The sequence below is a fragment of the Lepidochelys kempii genome, chromosome 1, assembly GCF_965140265.1.
Source record: "Lepidochelys kempii isolate rLepKem1 chromosome 1, rLepKem1.hap2, whole genome shotgun sequence".
Classification (NCBI taxonomy): Eukaryota; Metazoa; Chordata; order Testudines; family Cheloniidae; genus Lepidochelys; species Lepidochelys kempii.
In genome coordinates this window covers 343,297,553-343,312,660 of record NC_133256.1, presented here as the reverse complement: position 1 = coordinate 343,312,660, position 15,108 = coordinate 343,297,553, and the positions used below count along the sequence as shown (strand labels likewise).

The 15,108-nt window shown below is 45.8% G+C and overlaps 1 protein-coding gene across 2 annotated transcripts in view; it reads left to right on the top strand.

The window, feature by feature from the left end:
• Window positions 1-15,108, top strand: part of PLXNA4 (plexin A4) — a 578,455-nt gene that overhangs the window by 268,970 nt on the left and 294,377 nt on the right. For both annotated transcript variants that reach the window (XM_073328857.1, XM_073328858.1), the window contains exon 3: window positions 702-833. In XM_073328857.1, coding sequence (XP_073184958.1) covers window positions 702-833 — 132 coding nt within the window. The remainder of the gene's footprint in view (window positions 1-701; window positions 834-15,108) is intronic.

The window sequence follows — 15,108 nt, the reverse complement described above, 5'->3', positions numbered from 1 at the left end:
TGTGTGTGTCTTTGCTGGAGGAGTTTCTAAGCAGGTGCGGGTTTGCATCTGGACCTGAATCAAAATGTGCAGTTGAAACGACAGCCCTGTGGTGTTACAGGGTCTTATTTCAGTGCCTCATTTACCAGTGGGGACTACATCATGGGGAAGTAGTCCATGGGCAACCCTGTCCTTGCCTTTCCTGTTCAGTACCCTCACTTTGGGGCCTGGGTGGTGTTTGGGATGGAGGCACATGGTATGTGTGGATAAATTATCCCATGAAACCCAGTGTCTGCAATTTCCTGTAGTGCCACCTGCTGGCTAAAGGAGAAATATCAGTTCACATGGAGATGTTCCACCTCTAACCCAATAGGAAACTTACTAAAGCATCATTTTACCTTTACCTCTGCTCCTCCGTGCAAGCTCCACAGCTGTGAACGTTGTGTGTGGGTGAAATGAACCTAGGACAATCCTCATAGATTGTTACGTAAAGTGTCCATCCCTCCAGGATGTCCTGGACAAGGGATGGCTCCTAGGATTAGCCTTTGGCTGAGGATGCAAGGAACAAGACTTGCAATGTGTGGGCTGTGATGGCAGCTGCGGTCTATGTTTCCATGGTGGAGTGAGCTACTAATTCATAGCCCACTGGTTGGCTTGAAAACCCTGTGCCAGGAAGGGAAGACACTCATGTTTCTCTTTCCCAATGTGTCCTTGCTTTGCAGATCCGCGTAGATGGCCCCACCAGTAGTGCCCTGGAGTATGAGATCGTGCAGGTAGTGGACACCGGCCCCATATTACGAGATATGGCCTTTTCAGTGGATCACGAGCACCTGTACATCATGTCTGAGAAGCAGGTAAGCCTCCCAGGTTGTTTGGGATGCTTTGAAAGCCTTTATTCTGTGGCTGGCTGACTGGCAGCCGAATGTCTGAAGCAGCAAGTGCAACCACTAAAGAGATGCTGAGGCTTCAGGGAGCATCTTGTGATATGTTGGGCTAGAAATGGTTGAACTGATATTTATAGTGGGCCGGCACTGAAGGGTGCAGGAGCAGCACTGAATTCTACTAGCAGGTACATTCTTTTGGCTCCATCCAGAATATAAGAGGAGTTGGAACCTCTACTGGGCAGAGGGAACTAGAGTCTGGGGCAAAGAGGTCCGGTGGGGGAAATCTCAGAACCAGCCACGCTGGAGGTGAAAGTTTAGGCTGAAGTTTATGCTGTGTTGTTATTTAAAGTACCAATAAAACCAGACATCAGGAAGGGGTCAATTTGTCATCCAGGGGGAGATTGCTGCTTCCAGCCACCTTCCCATCCAGGCCTATGGAGGGGGCTTGCCTTGCTGGGTGTGGGAGATGGCAGGGCTGCTGCGGTGTATTGAGAGTTGTTGAGAGTTCTAGGGGGTTATGTTGGGTGCCTGGGCACAATGCTAATTTCCCAGAGCTCTTGAAGTTCATTGTGCGTTATGAGGTTTTGTGGGCGGGGAGGTTCTATGAAGTTTTCTAATGCGCTGATAGTTTAGGACAGGGGCTTAACCAATTGCAATCAGTGGAGTTGTGCAGGCTTGTAGAGTGCTTTGAGATCACCATCTGGACGTCACGAGAGAGGGAAAATGTATCATTGGTCATTTGTGTGATAAAGGAACGCTCATGCCCTGCTTGCCACTAGATGGCTCTTCGTTGGACCGGAGACTGCCAGTAAGGGTGCCAATTGGTGCCAGTGGGGATATGGTTGTCTGCATTCTGGGAGCCACTGACTCATTTCATGGAGGCCACCTAGCAGCCCTTAGATCGTAACAGTGACAACCAGCTGGTAAATCAGCTGCCTGTAGGGCTCCCTAGTCCACTGCCAGTCACCTGGGGGATGCAGGTCCCTTTGGGTAGGACGTGCTTTGCTCATGCTTTCCACTGAGCGGAATTTCTTTTCAGTCTCTCCTCCTGCCCAATTCCTACTCCCAGCCACTCAGGAGTCAGACACAGCATGTGCTTTGAAAGCCTCCCTTAGCCCTCACCCTACCCAGGGGCACTGTGCATGCACCAATAGCCAACAGCCTCCTGGAGGGAGTAGAGTAGACCTTCCTTCCTCTGGTACTTCCAGCTCTCTCTTTCTCTCCCCCGTCCTTAGCAGCCTGACATCCACTTTCCTCACAAGCAAGTCCTCTTTATGTGGGAGTCCCTATCTTGCCCTACAAACCAGGGACTGGTTTCAGAGCGGGAGCCGTGTTAGTCTGTATCAGCAAAAACAATGAGGAGTCCCTGTGGCACCTTAGAGACTAGGGACTGAACCAGAGACCTTCTGAGCTGCTACTGCTTGAGTTAAACAGCCAAGCCACCATAACTGGTGCTGTAATACAGTGGTTCTCAACCTTTCCAGACTATTGTACCCCTTTCAGGAGTCTGATTTGTCTTGCGTACCCCCAAGTTTCACCTCACTTAAAAACTACTTGCTTACCAAATCAGACATAAAAATACAGAAGTGTCACAGCACACTGTTACTGGAAAATTGCCGACTTTCTCATTTTTACCATATACATCGGACCCTCGCTAGAACGTGTGTCTGTACAGGGCGAATTCGCATATAACGTGGTTGCGGCCATGGATCCCAAATTTAATTACTTTAATTGGAATTCATTTTAACGCGGTCCCCGCTATAACGCGGTCCCCGCATTAACGTGCTCCTGCGCGTGGATCCCAAATCCCACGCTCTAGCGAGGGTCCGGTGTAATTATAAAATAATTATAAAATATAAATAAATGTTGTCAATATTTGCAGTGTTGTTGTTGTAGCCATGTTGGTGCCAGGATATGAGAAAACAAGGTGAGAGACAAGCTTTCAAGCTACACAGAGCTTTTCGTCAAGTCTGGGAAAGGCACTCAAAGGGTCACAGATAAATACAGCCTTGAATAGATTGTTTAGCATAAGTATCCGAGAGGTAGCCGTGTTAGTCTGGATCTGTAAAAGCGGCAAAGAGTCCTGTGGCACCTTTTAGACTAACAGACCTACTGGAGCGTAAGTTTTGTGGGTGAATACCCACTTCGTCGGATGCATATAGTGGAAATACCCAGAGGCAGGTATAAATATGCAAGCAAGAATCAGGCTAGGGATAATGAGGTTAGTTCAATCAGGGAGGATGAGTCCCTCTTCTAGCAGTTGAGGTGTGAACACCAAGGGAGGAGAAACTGCTAGCCAACTACAAAAGTTGTAGTGAGCTGTAGCTCACGAAAGCTTATGCTCAAATAAATTTGTTAGTCTCTAAGGTGCCACAAGTCCTCCTGTTCTTTTTATTCAAGGTATAGCGGCCTGTTAACACCTCTGCAGTCTTAGGACAGAAAGGAAAGGTTAGTGGGTTACAGATTGTTGCAATAAGCCATAAATCCAGTATCATTATTAAGACCATGATTTTTAGTGTCTAGCAAAGTTATGAATTTAAGCTCCCAGGGTCATATTTTGAAGGTGTTGATCAAGGTTTCTTGGCGGATGAGGACTGAGAGGTCAGATACAGAATGATCACTTTATGAAATGTGTTCGCCCACAGGTGATACAGCGTTCTTGTCTTTTATCATTTTTCTGTGTGAGTTTATTTGAGAGCATATTGATTGCCTGGCTTCATCCATATAGTTGTTATTGGGGCGTTTACTCTACTGAATGAGGTACATCACATGTTGTAATAGCCATGTGTAGCCAGGTGTAATAGCCATGGATGTTGAAAGGTGTGTTGTGGGGGGTTATTGATCATTGTAGCAGTGGAGATATGTGTACAGGTTTCGCATCTGTTGTTCTGGCAGGGTCTGGTATCACTTTGAGTTGGTGGGTCATGATCTCTGGGGAGCTTGCTTCTGATGATGAGCTTGGGGAGGGTGTGGGGTTGTTGGAAGGCCAGAAGAGGGAGTTTGGGAAAGATTTCTTTCAGGATGTGGTCCCCATCAACTATGGGTTGTAGTCGTTTAACGATGTATCACATGGGTTGCCAGTCTCATCAATATTTTTTCTCATTTTTTGTCCAACTTTGAAATGTCGAAGATAATGTTGCTGAAATGTTGTCCAGCTGTGCTACCCAGCTCATGACAGTATTGCCAGACCCATAGCTAAACTGAAGGTGAAGTGGCCTGTGTAGGGACACAAGGTGGTGGTAGGGCTGGGAATAGAACCCAGGAGTCCTGGCCCACAACTGTATCAAACCACTGTCCCTGTCTTACAACACTGAGGGTGGCCAAGCTATCGGGGGTAGCCAACAGAGCAAAAGGGTGTTTTTATTTTACATAAAGAAAAGGAGTACTTGTGGCACCTTAGAGACTAACCAATTTATTTGAGCATAAGCTTTCGTGAGCTACAGCTCACTTCATCAGATGCATATCGTGGAAACTGCAGCAGACTTTATATATACACAGAGAATATGAAACAATACCTCCTCCCACCCCACTGTCCTGCTGGTAATAGCCTATCTAAAGTGATCATCAGGTGGGCCATTTCCAGCACAAATCCAGGTTTTCTCACCCTCTACCCCCCCACACAACTATCACCAGCAGGAGAGTGAATTTATGTGCGGGGGTGGAGGGTGAGAAAACCTGGATTTGTGCTGGAAATGGCCCACCTGATGATCACTTTAGATAGGCTATTACCAGCAGGACAGTGGGGTGGGAGGAGGTATTGTTTCATATTCTCTGTGTATATATAAAGTCTGCTGCAGTTTCCACGATATGCATGCGATGAAGTGAGCTGTAGCTCACGAAAGCTTATGCTCTAATAAATTGGTTAGTCTCTAAGGTGCCACAAGTACTCCTTTTCTTTTTGCGAATACAGACTAACACGGCTGTTACTCTGAAACCTGTCTTTATTTTACATGTGATCTGATTTGGTGAAACATTCAAAGCAACATAAGCCAGTGCCTGTCCCTGATGCTATCTGTAGGGCAGCCAGCCATGCTGGGGACAGCATAACTACCACGACAGTAAGGATGTTCCCTATATGCTCATGATATCTTGCACTTCAGGTGCTGAAATGAATTAGCATTGCAAGGGCTGGGCGGAGAGAAAGGCGAGGGGGGACTGAGAGCAATTCCTGTGGCTGCGGTGGGTACTTGTCTGTCATAGAGATTCCCAGGATACTGTTAATTGTGCTGCATGTAAACTGCCTGGATTGTGCCCACAAAGTGCTCCTGGCATCTTCAGGCCTGTGCAGAACCGGAGGTGAGATTTCTCTTTGAGAGTAAGGGGCAAAACGGGCCCAACAACGTAGGCTGCCATTTCCAAGCCTGGTCAGGGGTTGGATGCTCAGCTCATGGCTGGCTGTATAAACTCAGCTCCAGCCCTAAATATTCCCTGGCATTGCGTGAGAGCATGCATGCGAGCTCCAATGGCAGGGCTAGGTTCCCACTCAGGTCATTACTTCCTGCCTCCCCACATCCCCTGGCGGCTGTAGTTGGGGGTAGTATTCCTCTTCCCGGCCTGTCCTGAACTGTTGCACAGTGTTGCTGTATGCTGTAAGGCCCTGATCCAGTACCGCACTTAGACACATGTTTAACTTTCAGCACACAAATAGCCACTGGGACTACTCCAGTGCTTCAAGTTAAACACCTGCTTAAGTGCTTTGCAAGATCGGGGCCATGGTGCTCAGCCCTTATATTTCAAGGGCAGCTGCAGATCACGAGTGGGTGAAGTGATTCCTCTCCATATAAAACACTTTGAGATCCTTTAGGATGAAAAATCCTTTAAAAACAGGATCTTATTATTTTGGAGCTGAAAACAGCTCAGGATCTACCGAGAGTTGGTAAACGAGAGCCAGTCGTTGAGAAGAGCCTGTGTCTTATGTCTTGGACTTAAAGTCCCTCAGCTTGTGGGAGATTCTAGCTTTGCTGGCTGACATGTAATTCTGGGGTTAAAGGCGAACCGCAAAGCTTTAGAAAACAAAATAGAAGTTAGTCATGGTATCCTCCCACCTCCTGCCAGTGCCAGGGGCCGAGCTGGGCATGGGACCTAAGGGAGATACTTGTCCCAAGGTAGCTACTCTGCTGCAGCCCCCCATGGAGACGTGCTGCCCCATTCTCCGGGGCTCAGAGCAGCGTAGCTGCACTTGTATAAATACTCAATATAAACTAGCCCCGAGAGTCCTGTTTCCCAGCCCCTTGCTCTGTTAGACAGTCCTCCAAGAAGGCCCCACCAGTATGCTCATGTGCTATCACAGTCCATAATTGTCTTTGTTTTCAGTGTGCAGTTGGGTTTTTTGTGGGTGCGGGAAGGTAGGTGGCTAAATGGCAACAGTGCCATGTGCTGCCTAGATTCAAAGTAAAGAGCGGGCGTGGCTCCAAGCCTGCCTTCTGTGACCAGTGCCAGCATGTTCCTTTCACGCAACAACTCTGTATGCTCAGACATGACAACGCGTACTTGTCAGCATGGTCAGATGCACCTGTGTGCTGAGGAACGGGATGCAGCAGAAGGGCTCCACTCTATATAAATATCAATATATATATAGGGAGAGAGCGAGAGCGAGAGAGAGATTGATTTGTAACCAAAAGATCAAGGAGAGATGCAAAGGCTCCATTATTTCGCCAAGGTGCAGCTGTATAATAAAGCAGTGAAAACATATGTTTCAACTGCCTGTCCCTGTAGTGGGTAGGATTGGTGTGTATGGAGGATCTGTCATGATTTATCATGGAATCTGCCATTTAGTCTAAGGATTCACAAAGGGCACCGAGTGACTTACGATTGGGGTGGCTGCTTCTCTGTGAATGGGAGGCGTTGTGAGGTGCTGACAGGAAAGCTACTGCTCAAAGGTGTTATTTCCTCACTTATCTGTCTTGATGACACTTCCCCCCTCTCCAAGTCCCCCATCAGTTTGGCAGGTTTTTATCAGCAATTTCAGTGTGTGGAGACATTCCCCCGCGGTGATTGGAATTTCGGTACATGAAAGTCAGTCTTTCTTTCACATATACACATACAGAGACTTACACCCACATGGCCTGATTCTGCACTGCCTTGTGCAGTCATTTATGCCTGTGCAACGTGGGCGTAAAGTGCTTTCAGACCAGAATGGGAGCCATACAAAAGAATGGGGAATCAGGCTCACAGAACCTCTTACACCTCTCCCCCTTCTTCTCCCACTTCCAGCCAGTTCACCTCTCTTCCTCAAGCCCCTTCACTGCCTTCCTTTCTCCTTCCGCATTAAGGCCCTGATCCTATGAGCTGCTGCCCATGGGTGGACCCCTGCTCAGAGCCCTATTGACTTACAGGGAGCTTTATAGGGGGCTGTCTGCATGGAGTAGCTGTCTGCAAGATCGGGACCCTAGTCCAAATGCCTCATCGTCCCTTTAGCTCTATCCCTGCCTATATCCAATCTCTCATTTCCTCTCCTTTTCACTGCCCACTTCTTATCTTGGTACTGTAGGGTTTACTTGAGGCAACCTCCCACCCCCCCCACACCTCCATTCTGCCCTCTTCTGTGAAACACCTCAGTGCTGATCTGCTTGCTGAGGATGTCTCCACACCTCCTTGAAGTGGAAGTGTTCAGGTGATGTTGTGATCTAGCAGTCTCAGCCCAGGACTGGGAGCCAGGAACTCTTGGATTCTACTCTGGGTGGTCACACTGTGAGCTCAGGCATGTTATTTGAAAGGAGACTCTGAAGCCGAAAATCATATTGCCATATCCGTGTTGCCGACTCTTGTGAGTCTCACGATATTTGGTATTGTTTCATAAAGTCCCAAGCTCCTGGAGTCATGTGATTACATGATAATCTCAGCTTTCTTTTTAAATAGAAATTATATTTCTAGCCGTCAAGTTCACACAGAAGGGCTGGGAAACATGAACCCTCAGGGTTCAAAACCCAGAAGACCAATAACAAAAACCCAACACTTACTAATGTTCAAAGCTCATGATTTTTGAATCAGTCTCATGATTTGGGGAAGGGTGCTGATTCATGATTTTTGAACAGTAATGGTTGGCAAATACTGCATTCTGAGAACGTTGTACTTACTGTTGCCAAAAGTAACCTCTATATAACAAATGGAGAGGGTGTTTTTCCCCCCTAAAAAAAGAAAAGGAGTACTTGAGACACCTTAGAGACTAACAAATTTATTTAAGCTTGTGTCATAAATATAAAGGGAAGGGTAAACACCTTTAAAATCCCACCTGGCCAGAGGAAAAACCCTTTCACCTGTAAAGGGTTAAGAAGCTAGGATAACCTCACTAAAAAGAAAAGGAGTACTTGTGGCACCTTAGAGACTAACCAATTTATTTGAGCATAAGCTTTCGTGAGCTACAGCTCACTTCATTGGATGCATACTGTGGAAAATACAGAAGATGTTTGTTTTTATACACACAAATCATGAAAAAATGGGTGTTTATCACTACAAAAGGTTTTCTCTCCCCCCACCCCACTCTCCTACTGGTAATAGCTTATGTAAAGTGATCACTCTCCTTACAATGTGTATGATAATCAAGGTGGGCCATTTCCAGCACAAATTCAGGGTTTAACAAGAACGTCTGAGGAAGGGGGGGTGGCTAGGAAAACAAGGGGAAATGGGTTATCTTGCATAATGACTTAGCCACTCCCAGTCTCTATTCAAGCCTAAGTTAATTGTATCCAATTTGCAAATGAATTCCAATTCAGCAGTCTCTCCCTGGACTCTGGATTTGAAGTTTTTCTGTTGTAATATCGCAACTTTCATGTCTGTAATCTCATGACCAGAGAGATTGAAGTGTTCTCCGACTGGTTTATGAATGTTATAATTCATGACATCTGATTTGTGTCCATTTATTCTTTTACGTAGAGACTGTCCAGTTTGACCAATGTACATGGCAGAGGGGCATTGCTGGCACATGATGGCATATATCACATTGGCAGATGTGCAGGTGAACGAGCCTCTGATAGTGTGGCTGATGTTATTAGGCCCTGTGATGGTGTCCCCTGAATAGATATGTGGGCACAGTTGGCAACGGGCTTTGTTACAGACTAACATGGCTATTACTCTGATAACCTCACTGGCACCTGACCAAAATGACCAATGAGGGGACAAGATATTTTCAAAGCTGGAGCGGGGGAGAAACAAAGGCTTTCTCTGTCTGTGTGATGCTTTTGCCAGGAACAGAAAAGGAATGGAGTCTTAGAACTTAGTAAGTAATCTAGTTAGATATGCGTTAGATTCTGTTTTGTTTAAATGGCTGATAAAATAGCTGTGCTGAATGGAATGTATATTCCTGTTTTTGTGTCTTTTTGTAACTTAAGGTTTTGCTTAGAGGGATTCTCTATGTTTTGAATCTGATTACCCTGAAAGGTATTTACCATCCTGATTTTACAGAGGTGATTCTTTTATTTTTTTTCTTCAGTTAAAATTCTTCTTTTAAGAACCTGATTGCTTTTTCATTGTTCTTAAGATCAAGGGTTTGGGTCTGTGTTCACCTATGCAAACTGGTGAGGATTTTTATCAAGCCTTCCCCAGGAAAGGGGGTGTAGGATTTGGGGAGGATTTTGGGGGGGAAAGACGTTTCCAAGCGGGCTCTTTCCTGGTTATATATCTGTTAGACGCTTGGTGGTGGCAGCAATAAAGTACAAGGGCAAAAGGTAAAATAGTTTGTACCTTGGGGAAGTTTTAACCTAAGGTGGTAAAAATAAGCTTAGGGGGTTTTCATGCAGGTCCCCACATCTGTACCTGAGAGTTCAGAGTGAGGAAGGAACCTTGACAGCTTGCCTGAGCTACAGCTCACTTCATCGGATGTAGCTCATGAAAGCTTATGCTCAGACAAATTTGTTAGTCTCTAAGGTGCCACAAGTACTCCTTTTCTTTTTGCAGATACAGACTAACACGGCTGCTGCTCTGAAACCTGTCTTTTTCCTCCCTGTATTTTTAAAAATTTGTTTACTTGGTGCATTTGAGTCAATTTCACTCTTGAAATTTCACTTTGTCTCATGCACTATTGGGATGACATTACTCCAATGCATTGCTCCGGGAGCAGCTCACTTGTGACAGGCTGTTGTTCTTTGAAACAGCCTTTGCATATCCCCACTCTTAGGATGGAACATGTCAAGAGTGGGACTCTGAAGTGGTCATCCCGAAGAACTCTGATTACTGGTGGGTAACCTCTGTTTGATCAGCAGCAGCTGCAAAGCTGAAGCTAAAATGGTTGCAGACAGGAATGTGCGGGTGGGAGGTAGGTGGATGGGCTGCACGAGGGCTGATGTATTGGCCTAGGATCTTCTAAATATTGGCACAGCAGTATGAGCTACTCATATAAAATATGTTTTAAAAGGAATTTAACAAAACCACTGAGGTGGTCCTACTGAAAGGATGCTGTGTCTGAAAACAGATTTATTAAAAGTGTGCCATGTTGTTGGAGCCATGTTGGTCCCAGGGTATGAGAGAGACAAGGTGGGTGAGGTAATATCTTTCATTGGACCAACTTCGGTATCTTGAACCTCTTGGTGTCTGCTTCCCAATCAGCAAAATAGGGAAGGTTGATACTTACCTGCCTCATGAGATGTATTAATACCACTGAGTCATTACAGCCAATATAATAGCTGCATGTAAATTAGCTGTAGAGGATGAGGTGGTGATTGATTGAGTAACTTCTGATGGTACAATGTCCCCACACTTGAGTTAACTGAGGTGTTGATCTGCACCAGTCTATAGCCAATGAGTTTGTTCATTAATTAATGAATCACAGTGCAGATTCAGGGCTGGAGGATTAATTATAGACATGATATTTTCTCTACGTCAACTCCAAGGCACTTGTAGAGAGCCAAACCAACCATTGTACATCACCTTTGTGGACCTAACCAAAGCATGGGACACAGTCAGCAGAGCAGGTCTATTTGCAATACTAGAAAAGATAAGATGCCCACCAACTCTGTTAAATCTTATATGTTCATTCCACAACAACATGAGAGCAACTGTCCAGTTTGATGGGTCCACTTCGGACAGCTTGGAGATGAAAAGCGGAGTGAAGCAAGGATGAAAATCTATTATAAGAACTTATGGACTGCCTTGCAAGTGCCTGTCAGGCATTTGCTGTTACCATCAGCATCAAGGAAATGATTGTATTAGGACAGGGGGTTCCACAAGATCCTTCAATTACCTTAAATGCAAACCAGCTAAAAGTAGTCCAGACATTCAGCTGTTTAAGTTCTACAGTGACCACCAACCTCTCACTGGAAGAAGAACTAAATGTTCTCATTGGAAAGGCTGCCACCACCTTTAGCAGACTAACTAAAAGAGCATGGAACAACTCAAAGCTGACCATCAAGACCAAAATGCTAGTGTACCATGCCTGCCTCTTCACCACTCTCATGTATGGTGGGGAAACATGGACAACTTATGCTCCTCAGGAGAAAAAGTTAAACAGTTTCCACCTATGCTGTTTACGCCACATACTTAACACCAAATGGCAGGATAAAGTCACCAATGCAGAAGTTCTTCAAAGGGCAAATTTGCCAAGTGTGACAGCCCTGATCAAGCAAAGACGACTGCGGTGGCTGGGCCATCTGAGTAGGCTGGAAGATGGATGCATACCCAAGGACATGCTCTTCGGGGAGCTATCACCGGGAACAAGAGCAACAGGACTTCCCAAGCTTCACTAGAAAGACACATGCAAGCGAGATATGAAGGAATTTGGAATTGATTCTGACCAATGGGAAGTCTTGGCAAGTGATCATAACAAGTGATGCCATCGTCTCCATCAGGGTATCAAACTCCATGACAGAAGCTGGCTCCTACAGTTTGAAGAGAAAAGAGCCCATAGGAAGCAAGCAGCCTCCAGCCAAGATACAGACATTTGCAATAACTGCCAAAGATCATGCAAATCTCGGATTGGACTATTCAGTCACATGAGACATTGCAAACCATCTACATCATAGGCTGCAATTCCCACCGTTTCTCACAGACGAAATGATGCCAACAAATGGAAAGTTTGAAATGTGTGAGTTATTGCATATATGTGTCCTCAATAGTATGGCTAATCCCAGGTGTTCCAAAATCACGAGTCAGTGCCTGAAAATAACAAGATTGGCTTAAAAATTATAAGATTTTTTTTTTAAACTGGATTTCTTTTTATTTGCATTCCGGTCTCTGTGCCCTTAGATTACACTCGGGTCACATTTCCCAGTTCTCCACAGCCATGAGGCCTAGAAATGTACTTGCTTTAAAAATGAAAGCTGAGATTCTCCTATTATCCCATGACTCTGGGAGCTGATGTTTTAAGAAAAAAAAATCAAATATCACAAAAAATCCAAAGGAGGGAAAAAGAAAAGGAGTACTTGTGGAACCTTAGAGACTAACCAATTTATTTGAGCATGAGCTTTCGTGAGCTACAGCTCACTTCATCGGATGCAAGCTGATGAAGTGAGCTGTAGCTCACGAAAGCTCATGCTCAAATAAATTGGTGAGTCTCTAAGGTGCCACAAGTACTCCTTTTCTTTTTGCGAATACAGACTAACATGGCTGTTACTCTGAAACCTGTCATTATCCAAAGGAGGGAGAGATCTTTCTGTAATTGGGTACACCTGCTCCCATCCCAGGCCAGAAACAATAGACCAGGGGGTAGGAGCTGAAAGTTCCGTGAAGATTTTCAGTACCTGGGAATGGTTTGAGTTTGGTCCCAGTTTTCAACAAAGATTTGATGTGATTTGTGTTCTCTCTCTTTTCTTCTGTCCCTACCAGTCCCAGGCATAATGCTTAGCGATTCGTTAAGTGCTAACTCTCAGTCTTCCCCTGCCCTCCCCTTTGCCTCGTTAAGTACCTGTTCAATAAAATCAGGTGGATCCCCTCAAAGAAATGACAGAGTCAGCACCACACTGGCCTAGTGCTAAGCTGGAAAGGGGAAAGGCACTAGGCGTGTGTAGATCAAGCCTGCCTGTATTTCTCGGCCAAGTATGATAAAAGCTCTCTGGCCCAAAGGCAAAACGGCAGCATATTGAGCTGCTGACTCTCTTGAAATAATTTCTTTATCAGCACAATGCATATGATGGCAAACAGTCATAATTTAGCCCTGTGTTAACTCTTCTGTTGCCAGCATGCAGACATCGAAGGAGCAGCCAGTGCTTCAGTGTTCCCTGGGCTGTGCTGCCTGCTCCATTTAGGAGCCTGGATGGGGCTGAGTAAGGGTGCCATGGGCAGCAGGGAGAGGGAGTTGAGATGCACAGAATGTCCCATTCAAAGGAGGAGAAGAGATTCCAGTGGCTGGTGTGCAGTATTTGTCTGCTCAGTTCTGCCGGGCAGCATTTGTGTTTGGAATTTCATCGTTGTGTTTGGTGGCCTCATCTGTAGCCTCTTTATGCGTGGATGTAGCTCTTCGTTGCCATGGGAATGCTTTTTCAAGCAAATTTGGTGCTGGGGAAAGGGGATGGATTGAAGTTCTCCATTTATTCATGGATCTGGTATTATCAGACATGGTGTATTGGAAGGAAGGCTGGTCTTGTGGTTAGAAGACCAGACAGGGCCTCAGGAGATCTGGGTTTCATTTCTAGTTGTATCACAAACTTCTTGTGTGACCTTGGGCAAGTCTCTCTGTGTTTCAGTTCCCTGTCTGTAAAGTGGGCAAAAGGACAGTCCCTTAGCTCACAGATGGGGAAATTAACTCCATTAATGATTAGGAGATTCTCATGTTGTACAGGATTGAGGGCCAGATAGCTACATAGATAATGTGCAAGGAGCGGTTAAAAATCATGATGGTCTTAATAGAACTGAGGTCTACAGAACAGCAATGGACCATCAAGGAACTCCTGTTGTATGAGGGGATGTAGGTGATCCATCTCCACTTCTTTCCCCTTTCTGCCATCTGTTCAGACACAAAATGAGTTATGCCTAGCAAGAGACATAAAAGGCAATCAGAAGAGCTTTTATAAATACATTAGGAGCTAGAGAAAGACAAGGAAAATTGTGGCTCCTCTGTTTAGCAGGGAAGGAGAGCTAATAACTGATGACATCAAGAAGGCTGAGGTGTTTAATGCTTATTTTGAATCAGTATTCATCAAAAAGGTAAATTGTGACTAGATACTTAACACAATTAATATTAACAACAAGGGGAGAAGGAACAGAAGCCAGAATAAGGAAAGAACAGGTTAAAGAATATTTAGATAAGTTAGACGTATTCAAGTCTGCAGGGCTTAATGAAATTCATCCTAGGGTACATAAGGAAGTAGCTAAGGCAATCACTGAATTCCTAGTGATTATCTTTGAGAACTCATGAAACATGGGTGAGCTCCCAGAGAAGTGGAGAAGGGTAAACATAGCACCTATCTTTAAAAAGGGGAACAAAGAATATCCAGGGTATTATAGACCATCAGCATAACTTTGATACCTAGAAAGATAGTGGAACAAATTATTAATCCGTTTTTAATCACCTAGAGAATAATAGGGTTGTAAGGAACAGCCAGCACGGATTCGTCAAAAACAAATCATGCCAAACTTTCCTAATTTCCTTCTTTCAGTGGTGGATTAGCCAATGGGCCCCAAGCAATTGAGGGGGCCCCGGAAAAAGGGTGCTGCAGCAGAAACCCACCGCGGGGCCCAGACCCCCTGCTGCAACCCCTGGGACTGGAGGAGCTCTCACTACCCCTGTGGCCCTGGGACTATGGCAGGGGAACAGAGCTTCTTTGGTCTTGGGGCCGTACTGGGAGGGAGGGTGAGAGAGGAGCCAACAGGTGTGGGGCCGCAGTGGGCGGGGGGCAGAATGAGATGGGACCATAAGCGAAACAGGAGCAGGGCCTCAGGGGAAGGGGTGAAATGGGTGGAACAAGGGTGGGTCCGCAGGGGAAGAGACAGAATGGGGTGGGGCCATAGGTGGGGCTGCAGGCAGAAGGGGCGGAATGGGGGCATGATCACAGGCAGAAGGTGCGGAATGGGGGAGGGACTGTGGGCAGAAGGGGTGGGCTGGAGCCACGGTTCTGGAGCCTGGGCCCCCCCACTTGCTCTGGCTCAGGGCTCCAGGAGACCTTCATCTGCTTCTGCCTTCTTTGGTAGGGTTACTGGCCTTGTGGATAGGGGCAAGCTGTAGACAGGATATATCTTCATTTTAGTAAGGCTTTCGACACAGTCCCAGATGATATTCTCATAAGCAAATTACAGAAATGTGGTCTGGATGAAATTCATATAAGGTGGGTGCATAACTGTTTTAGAGACTGTGCTCAGAGTAGTTATCAATGGTTCTCTG